Source organism: Gekko japonicus, unplaced genomic scaffold (assembly GCF_001447785.1).
Source record: "Gekko japonicus isolate JY-2015 unplaced genomic scaffold, Gekko_japonicus_V1.1 scaffold273, whole genome shotgun sequence".
In the NCBI taxonomy this organism is placed as follows: domain Eukaryota; kingdom Metazoa; phylum Chordata; class Lepidosauria; order Squamata; family Gekkonidae; genus Gekko; species Gekko japonicus.
The window spans coordinates 236167-246555 of NW_015167539.1; the positions used below are offsets into that span (position 1 = coordinate 236167).

The following is a 10389-nucleotide window of genomic DNA, read 5'->3' on the forward strand; positions in this document are numbered from 1 at the left end:
TTTAGCAAAAAAAAAAGTCAGTCTCCATGTGTATAAAAACTGTTTTCTTGTATTAAACGTTGTGTTCGTGCACTATGATATAAGTAGTATGTGCTTTTTAAAAACTACTTCTACTTGTTATTTGTAGAAAGAAAGAAATGCCTATTTGTACATTTATTTAGAGAACTCTAGCTTTTTGGGGAATGAGTTTTGTAGTAACACTGAGGTGTTTAATTTTACCCTTGTGAGTTTTGCTATGTGATTACTGTGAAAAGGTCTATATGCTTTGGCTTTCTCTAACTATAAACCAAAGGAGTTGTCAGGAATTTGTCAAAAGAACTTTAAAAGAGAAATGTGTACTATAAACAACATACATACGTACTGAATGGGCAGTTTACCTGGGCTCTTGTACCAGGACTCTTCAGGAAGTGTCTTCAGGAAGTGTATGTGTGAGAGAAACTGGCAGTGTAGCAGTTTGGGTAACAACAAAGTCAGAGTGAGACAACAGAGAGTTTCTTGCTGAGGTCTGCTAAAACTGGGGGTTTTGCCTTGGAGCAGGGGGTCTGTACAATGTCAGCTTGCTTGCACTGTGCTCTGCTTGTGTATTTGAAAGAAGAAGAAGAGATTGGATTTATTCCCCGCCCTTCACTATCCAAAGGAGTCTGAGTGGTTTAGAATCCCTTTCCCTTCCCCTCCCCACAACAGACACCCTGTGAGGTAGGTGGGGCTGAGAGAGCTCTTTCAAGAAGTGCCCTTGAGAGAACAGCTCTGAAGGAACTTGTGACTGACCCAAGGTCACACCAGCAGGTGCATGTGGAGGAGTGCAGAATCAAACCTGGTTCTTCCAGATCAGAGTCCGCGCTCCTCCTAACCATGACACCAAACTGGCTCTCAAAGTAAGTATCCAAAGGCACTGTAGATCTTCAAATGCCTCTTTTACACTAAGGAAACTCAACCCAGGAGCAGTGTCTCTGGAACTTTTCACCACTTGGGTGAAGTGGAACAATGGTAACACATGTGGCGAAGGTGGGATATTGTTTTAGTAGAGAGAAACTATAAGCAGGGTGTGATCTGAGCCAGGAATGAAGTTAACGATAGCACTCCTGAAAGAAAGTCACAGTAGTGCTGCTGTGTGTTGCTGTACTCTCGAACCTCTACACCAGTGTAGTTGATGTTGTAAATGAGCACCTGATGGGTTTGGATGGTGGAATATTACGCCATTCTCTGAGAATCAGAAGACATTGTGATTTCTGGAAGAGGAGATTATCCAGAACAAGAGATATAGTAGAAAAAGAATTTGGAAGTGTCGAAGCTGGATCAAGTATAGCCCATCCTGGAAGTGACTCACTTTGAAGGAGATGAACTGAGATCTGCAGCCAAGAGTAAAGAATTTTTTAATCAGTGTGTATCCCATGAAGGCTTTAGGAACTGGGATCACCCCCTTTTGTGTGTGTGTGTGTGTGTGTGTGTGTGTGTGTGTGTGTGTAAAGTGCCATCAAGTCACAGCTGACTTATGGCAACCCCTCATCTCCCATCCAAATACTAACCAGCACCAACCCTTCTTAGCTTCTGAGACCTGACCAGAGCAGGCTAGCCTGGACCATTGAGGCCAGGGCAAAAATTAACCCCTACTGCTGACATATTCCTGAGGCAGACTCCTACCTGCAGAATAACTTAGAAACCTGCAAGTTATGGCAATAAATCCAAGGAGGAGGGGTCTCTTAAGTGTGTTAACCATGCCTCATATAAAAAATTAGAGTAAGAACCAAAGAAGAGCCCCGCTGGCTTAGACCCCAGATGGCGGGAGAATGCTTGCTAGAAGCAGATAAATATCATGCTTGAGCCTTGCACTAACTGCATCAGTGGAATCTGTTCATGTTTGGAAACGGGCTAAGTGAAAGTGACTAGGTCAGTTTAGGACTGTCAAGAACATGTCAAGAACCTAGCTTGTACCTATTCTCAAGGTCATAGAAAACTTTATTGGCCAGTAAAGAAGGGAGCATAGCTCTCTGGAAACCTGCCTGGTCCACTTCCTGATCTGCTGACATCTCCATTTAGAAATCTTGGACTTTGACAAGGTGCCCCAATGTTTTAAAGAAGTCATTCAGTTAGAAGGAAGGTAAAAGTATATCTCTGTGAGCTGTTGAAAGGTGGAAAAACCAGTAGTACTTCAAACATAGATGAACTTGATGGGTGTTGGTTTTTAAGTGTCAGCCTGCGAAAGTATTGCTGAACACTCCCCACTTTTCTGAGTAGAAAATCCAGAGGCATAACTATGGGGTTTAATTTTTTATACCTGGGAGAGCACTGAAGTCTTAAGGCAGTCATGTAATATTTGTGTGTGTTTCTTTTTTTCAAATGTGTGAGCAAAGTGTTTGGAAGACGTAAATTCCCCTACAGCTGGCAGCATATTTGCTAACCTTGAATCCAATTCCCCGAGTGGGCTCCTGTACTTGCAGGTGCTTTATGTTCTGCTAGTTGACAGCCTCAGCTCCTCTTTGTATCTTTGGCCCTGATTCAATTGAAATTGTAAAATGGCTGCAACTTTATCTTTCTGCCCCTTTGTGATAACTCAACTAAAAGAGTAGCTGTGTTATATCATACCATTGGTCCATCTAGTCCCACATGCTGCTTTGACACAGTGGCCAACCCAATGTCCCTGGAAGGACTACAAAGAGAATATGGTGGCCAAAGCCTTTCTGTGTTGTTGCTGCCTACCAACCCCCGTGTTCAGAGAGTTACTGCCTCAGAACATAGATGGTTCCATTCAGTCATGGTGGCTAATGGCCGCTGAATTTGTTCAATAGCCTTTCTTGTTGCAGTGAATTCCACAAGACAATTATTCTTTGAGTGCAGAAGTCTGTCTTGTATACTTCTGGTCAAGTTAATTGTGTGTCTGTGAGGCATTACCTTCCCAAATTAGAATGGGTATCATTTTTATTTATTATATTTTAAAACATTTATACTCTTCCTCTCAATGAAGGGTTCAAGGCAGTTAAGGGTTCAAGGCAGTTAACAGCAAGATAACAAGAAATACTTTTAAAAGATGGTAGATATTCTCAGCCATATGAAAAACATTCTACTAATCAAAAACTTTTAAAGAGCTTTTATTAAAGTCCATGCCACTTGTCAGTTAGCTGTTCAAGAGGGCTAAACTCATGAATACTGTACTTGCTGCTTGCTGTTAGCCAAAGTGTCACTAATTATCCAGAAATATATTATCTACATTTTAGGTATATTCTTCCTACCCTCATGCCAAGGCAATTAGGGTGACATACATGGTTCTCCCTTCCACACTTTTGTCCTCAGAACAACTTTGTGAGGTAGGTCAGGCTGAGAGACAGTGTGACAGGCCCAAGATCACCCAATAAGCTTCATGCCAGGGTGGGGATTTGAACCCTGGTTTCCCAGACGCTCTAGCCACTTCATTATACTGGCTCAGTGTAGAGCTATCCCTGGTCTGTTTGTGTAGATGCGTTCCCTGGTTTTTTCATATTCTTAAGAACTATTCATTTGCTCACGTGCTAGGAATTATTTGATCAGGTTAGAGCAGTGGTGGCGACCGAGGTGGCACTCAGAGCCCTCTCTGTGGGCACGCGTGCCATCGCCCCAGCCAGGCCCAGACCATCATTAAAGTGTCGAATTCTCTGCCAAATAATTTTAAGTAAATGAACGCATTTGGGATTGCTTTCCTTACTTTGTTTGGATCATCTTAAGTTAATGTATGAGTTGTTTTTTCTAAAGTAAAACCTCAGTATTCAGGTTAAATTGCCGCGTTGGCACTTTGTGTTAAGTCGTGAGCTTAACAAAGAGTCGGAGAGTGATTCAGCAAGAATGCGGCTTTTATTCTTCAGCTTCGTTACTTCTCCAACACGGTACAACATCAGTCAGCCAGAACAGCTTTAACATAGCAGCTGCTCTGTATTTAAACATTCCTGGCTAATGTAGCCACACCCACTGTACAAATAACAACCTATCAGGTTGAACAGATAATGACCAATCACAAGCGCTCCTGCTCTGTAAGGTAATTGGATGACACATCCTGGGCTAGTGCTCCTATTGGTTACATTAGGATCCTAGCCCAGGCCGAAGCTTTACATTGTACTTCAATGGTATGTTTCACATACATCAAGTTCCATACAGTTCAGTGCATTCAGGTCTCTTTGAATACACAACACTTTGCAATAAGTAAGTGGGTTTGGGGTCGCAGTTTGGGCACTCGGTCTCTAAAAGGTTCGCCATCACTGGGTTAGAGTATGCACAATTTACTAAGTACTCCTGGTGGAAGCCCTGAATATTAGTGCCCTCTTCAAGTGTTGTGTTTTTGGGTCTCTGATCCCATATACCAGGAGAGCACTCTACGTATGATCATCTCAGTATGTTTGATCACCATTTAACCTGAAAAGGGCAACTTGCATTTTGCAGTTGCATTATTTGTGAAGATGTTCCACCAAAAATCTAGTTTTTGGGTAGCACCTACTGAAGCTGCAAGATACAAACATTGCCCTTTGGAGACAAAATGATAATTGCGCAAAGTATGCAGGATCAGTGTGCCAGAAAGGCATACAGGAAGGTTGTGTACCATGTCTTCTTTTTGGTAGGATGCTTCTCATTTAGGGCCCAGCGAGATAAAACATTGGGAATCTGTGTTTGTAATTTAGTTGCAAAAGGCAACTGTGTGTGGTATGATACAGAACAGGCCTCTGACTCTGGTGAAGGGAAAGGTGTTTCCTCTGTGCTTCTGCCATCCCCTTCTGTTTGAAGATCTGGTAGGGAAAAAGTTATATGTTGGGGATGTGATAGTAGATCCCAGATTTATTTAGTTTGTCCCTTATAGTCGGTTTATGTGGTGTAGTGTAATATGTCAACATAAGTGGGGAACTTGGAAGGACTTGCAGTCACTTCATTTCCCCCTATATCTGCTTCCTCACATGATTTCCTCTTTCTCTCCTCATCGCAGCCCCCATATTCTCACTTCTTTTCCCGCTTCCTTGTGTTCTTCCCATTCATCCTTTCATTTATCTGCCTTCCCTAGTCTTCAGGTTTATTCATTATTTATTTGCTTCATTTATAACCCACATTTTCCCCCAGTGGGATTCAAAGCAGCTTGCATCATTCTCTCTTCCTCCATTTTATCCTTACATCAACCCTGTGAGGTAGATGAGGCCAAGAGAGTGTCACTAGCCAAAGGTACCCATAAAGCTTCCATGCCAGAGTGGGGATTTGAACCTGGGCCTCCCAGATCCTAGTCTGAAAATCTAACTACTGCTGCATACAGGCTCTCAGCTTTTCTTCCTTCCCTTCCCTGTCAGTCTATCCCTGGGAAAAGTCGTCTGACCTAGTTCCAAAAGTCATACAGTACCAAATCATTCAGGTGAGTTGTTTGCTGGCCACTGCCAGGCCCAGCCAAGTCACCCAAGTTGTGTAGAGGTTGCTGCTGGTCCCAGGTGAGTTGTGTGGCGTCAAGTCAATCAGTAGCCACCTCCACACCTGGGTGAGTTGCACAAGTTGCATGGCAGCAAGTTGCCTGGTGGTTGTTGCTGGACCTGGCTCCAATGAGACCTTCCTCCAAGGCGGGGGGAAGGAGCAGGGGTGAACTGGGAGGACAAAACATTTCTGGAGAGGGTCTTTCCTCTGTTTTTTACTGACAGAACTCAAGGTTTGAAGGCTGGCAATATTGTTGTGGTTACCTAGAAATCACATGGCTTTTGTATATGCAGGTCCCATAATCCTCAGCGGAGTCTTTTTGGTGGTCAAAGGGAACCCCATCCTCCCTTTTTCACCTGTGGAAAAATTGGTTGGGTCCAACCCATGATAATGTTACAGGTATTTAGTGAACCCCATGCATAGTCTTTACCTTCTTTGCAAGATGGATGCAGGGAGACATCTTCCTTACAAAATAAGATACAAGAAAGCAAAATACAGTTAACATGAAAGCTGAGATTTAATGTAGAGGTGCCTCTTTTTGGTTTGGTAGCACTCAGTGCTTTACTACTTTGCTATTGTTTTTCGATTGGAACCTCTTAAGCTGTTGGGTGGAGAAACTACTTAACCTGAAGATTGCTAGCTAAGAGGGAGTTATGGCACAACTAGCTTTGAATGAGAGGATGCAGCTGTTCATAGTAAGTAAAAATGACTTGGAGGTTTTATTTAAAGAACTGCAGGGTGGGTGGGCTAAGATACCAGTAGATGTATAGAAAAGCGTTTGCAGTTTACAGTGTTAAGACAGATGATCCAACTAGCTTCCTTGCCTAGAGTGTTAGATTTATATTTGTTAGCTGATACAAGGACTGAACATTTGTGTTACAATGAAAGCTCAGGATGCTTTGTAAAAAAAAACTTAGATATATTATCTGGATAGCATGAAACAGATTTCTCATAATGGTCAACTTGGAGCCCTTCAAGTGTATAAAATAGTTTTTTACTTGTATTTAAATAGTTTCTGACGGCTACTGACCAAGTGTACTTAACCGTTTTCTGTTTTGCAGAGACTGACAAAGCAGGAGTTCTGGCAGCTTGTCCAGCAAAGCTATGGCTCTGAGCTGGGCTTGAACACCGAAGAAATGGAAAATTTTTATTCATCATCTGAGGAGAATGGACACTCTAGGTGAGATTATTTTACACATCACCTCTTTTAACAGGTATATTTGAAATTTCTGCATCCTCGGGGAATTCCCCAGGTATTCATAAAATTATGACTTTATACATTAATCTAAAGAAAGAAAGAGATGCTAAAAACATTCTGGCAAGGGCTGAATATGTTCTGGGAGGCCTACAATACTGAAGGTAGCTGAGACTCACAGAGGAGAAAAGGAGAGGGAAGGGAAATTAATCGGTTCAAGTTTTATGAAAGTCCTTTGAGCCACAGGACAGCTTGTCAGTGGCTTCGTTGCCCACCTCCCCCCAGTTTTTAGTTAGCATTTGGTAAAATGAGTTTGTGGCACAATTACTCATATCTTTTATTGGCACAACATAGGGAACTTGTATTGCCAAGTTTAGAAGAATGACATGAGCTTTCAGTCCCAATTCGATTACCTTAAAACCCTTAAAATATCTGGTCTGGTCCTGAAATAAGAGGTTTGGTTGGCGACAAGAGAGACACCTTAATCTGTCTTGATGCCATGGCTTTGGAATTCCCTCCCCCACATCCATTTGGCTGGCACTTTAGTCTTTGAAGTTTCCAGCACCAGATCAATGATTTCTTATTATTACTGTTGATGTGTATTTTAGGTGACCTGCCCTAATAGTTTGTCATCCCTCGTATTTTACCATCTCTAGCGATTTAACTTTTTATTGCTTCAATATATTTTTATTGCTGAACTTGCTAAAGGAATTTATTAGAATATTTCTGACACAATTTTTAGTTACTAGACTTAAGGTGTGTTTTCTTTTTACTAAAGGATTTTTGCCCCCATTGCTGGTTTCGTTGTCATTATGGTTTTATGGTGTTAATGGAGATCTGTAAACTGCCTCGAGAACCTTTAGCTGCAAGTACAAGATATAGGCTTTGATCATGTGACTTTGCTGTGACCTTGCTTGTCTCTTTGGCCACTGTGGAGGCCTACACACTGCCCAAAGAGAAGTGTGAGGGGAATAAAGTCATATGAGCAAAGGTTGTGCAATGACCAGAGATAAACGTGAGAGGAATAATGTCATAGGACATGTTTTTTAAAAAATAAGTACTTTTTTACTTACATACTCCTATTTCTTGCTCCAGCTCTTCATCTCTTGTGCATGTCAGGGTGAGAACACCCTTCCTGCCCAGTCAAAGTAGAGTTCATTATGTGGCCTGATGATTGAGCTTCAACAGGTGTAGTACGGAGGGAAAATCAGTCCCTTCAATGGATACTCTTTTGGTCTTTTCTGTCAGGAAGTTCCTTGCATTAAGAAAACTTGAAAGGGTCACTGGCAATGTTCCCTCTAAGCTGTGGAGTCTTGTGAGCAAAAATTCTACTTTGTGAGCCACTGGCATTAAAGTTGTGAGCGAGCGATTAGGCTGCTGCATAAATTAGTCTGCTCTGGAGCCATCCTTCCTGAGCTAAGACAAAAATGTGTGAGCCGGAGGCTAAAAATCTGTGAGCTAGCTCACACCAACTCAACTTAGAGGGAACTATGGTCACTGGATGTTAGGAAAGGCAACAGATAAATGGAAAGGACCATATACTTGCTTGATGTCTGGAGGGTATTTCTTTGTTTCTATACCATCCAGGATTGAGCTGAGTAATTGAAGAAACCATCAAGTTTGTAATGGAAGCCATGCATTTATGTAACAAAGTGTGAATTAACTGTGCAACTGTCTTTTTGGCCCTAACAGATCCAGCCTTTGTGATGAATCTGGGGAGAAGGATGAAAAGCCATCTAAAGCTGTTGGTGTAATTCAAGAGCCTGATATTCAGATACTTGAAACTGAGTCTCTTAATGGAAACGTGCTAACAGAAGTAAGCTGCTAAGGAGTCTTTCTTCATGTTAATGTTTGAACACACAGCTTAAGTGGGAATACTGTCTACTTAGCATTCTGGTTTTGGGAAGAGGCCATGTAACTTAGTGATATTATATGCAGAGGAAGTCCTTGGATTAATCCCTGACATCTTCAGGTAGGCATCTCCAGTAGAAGATGTTGGAAAAGATCTTTGTCTTCTTGAGTTCCTGGAGAGTTGCTGCCAGTTAGAATGCTTCTTGGTCTATTGGGTCTGGCTTGACACAAGGCAGTTTCATGCATCAATGTCACTTCTACCCATAATTAATTCTGCTTGAGAAAGAAGTTCTGTGGTCTGATTTCTACCCTTGAAGATCCAGTTCAGGTATTCCTGGGCAGAAATTCACTTGTGATTCTCTCACTGAGAATCACAAGTGAATAGAGTCAGAAAATCTACTTCTTCTTTTTTCTACAAGTGAATAGAGTCAGAAAATCTACTTCTTCTTTTTTCTAATTCCTATCGCACATCAAGGCTTCTAAATACTGCTATATATAGGGCCAAACTAAACATGGTGGAGAACTTGTAGTGGCCACAAATTCACCATCACCATTGTAAGGTGATTTTAAAATGCTGCAACGGGGATTGGGCCCAGGGCATGGAGCTCCCCTCCCACTCCGTGCCTTACCAAATGCAAAACAGCTGCTGTAGGTTGCAGCTTTTCTGGCACTTGAAAAGGGCAAGGGGGTGGAGAGCTCTGTGCCATGGCCTGTATCAGGATCAAGCTCTCACAACATTTTAGAATCACTTCAAAATGGGGATGGTGGACTTATGGCCACCACAATTTCTCCACCACATTTAGTTTGGCTCGTATATAATAACTTATCCTTTCACATGAATGAAGTTTCATTAATAGTTTATCAAATCTCTGAGAGTATATGAGCAATGGAATTTCTTCATGAACTTCAGAAGTTTAGAATTTATTGTCTTAATTACTGTGAACAAATGTCCGAATTTGAGTTGAGAGGAGTGGAAAGTGTTGACATCTAGGAAGGACTAGAGTTCTTGAGGTGAAATCCAGAATTTTGCTTCGGTATTCATTCATGTAGCATGTGCAACATTCTTCCCAGTTTTGTAGTTAACTAGGAATAAGGCTTGTTGTGGAAATAAATACAAAGGACTAGAGTTCTTGAGGTGAAATCCAGAATTTTGCTTCGGTATTCATTCATGTAGCATGTGCAACATTCTTCCCAGTTTTGTAGTTAACTAGGAATAAGGCTTGTTGTGGAAATAAATACAATGCTCTAGAAAGAGGCTCTGGGAGAGGGCCAAGGCCTTGGACAATCAGCGTCAATTTGCTGTGGTGACCTCAGCAGGGTATAATGACATAGAGTCCACCATTTTCTCCAGAGGAACTGATCTCTGCTACGTGAAGAGCAGTTGTAATTTTGAGTGATCTCCAGCCCTCACCTGGAGATTGGGAGCAATTGTTACCCAGGAAGAAATGGTTGGTTTGGGTGGTGGAGTCTATGGCATTGTACCTGTCTGAGATCCAACCCCTCCTCAAACCTCACCCTTTCCAGGCTCCACCCCTCAAATCCCCAGAAATATCCCAACCTGGAGTTGGTAACCCCATCTCCTTCCCAGCTAACCATCAACCTACCGGTATCTGTCCCTCTGACTGCAGCTGACTTCTACCCTCCTTCCTGGAGATCAGTTGTAATTCTGAGTGATCTCCTCCCCTCACCTGGAGATTGACACCAAAGGTTTCCCGGGAGGAAATGGGTGGTTGGAAGGGTGTGGTTGATGGCATTGTACCTGTCTGAGGTCCGACTCCTCCTCAAACCTAACTCTCTCCAGGCTCCACCCCTCAAATCTTCAGGAATCTCCCAACCTGGAGTTGGCAACTCTCTCTCCTTCCCAGCAAAGTATCAACCTACCATTATCTGCCCCTGATTTCAGCTTTCCATCTCCTGCTCCCTGCCTCCTGGAGATC

General features: G+C 42.4%; 1 protein-coding gene across 3 annotated transcripts in view; it reads left to right on the forward strand.

Annotated features, from left to right (window-relative positions):
- GRAMD1C (GRAM domain containing 1C) overlaps positions 1–10389 on the forward strand; it is a 119161-nt gene that overhangs the window by 72378 nt on the left and 36394 nt on the right. For all 3 annotated transcript variants that reach the window (XM_015413578.1, XM_015413577.1, XM_015413579.1), the window contains 2 exons: positions 6468–6586; positions 8294–8417. In XM_015413578.1, coding sequence (XP_015269064.1) covers positions 6468–6586; positions 8294–8417 — 243 coding nt within the window. The remainder of the gene's footprint in view (positions 1–6467; positions 6587–8293; positions 8418–10389) is intronic.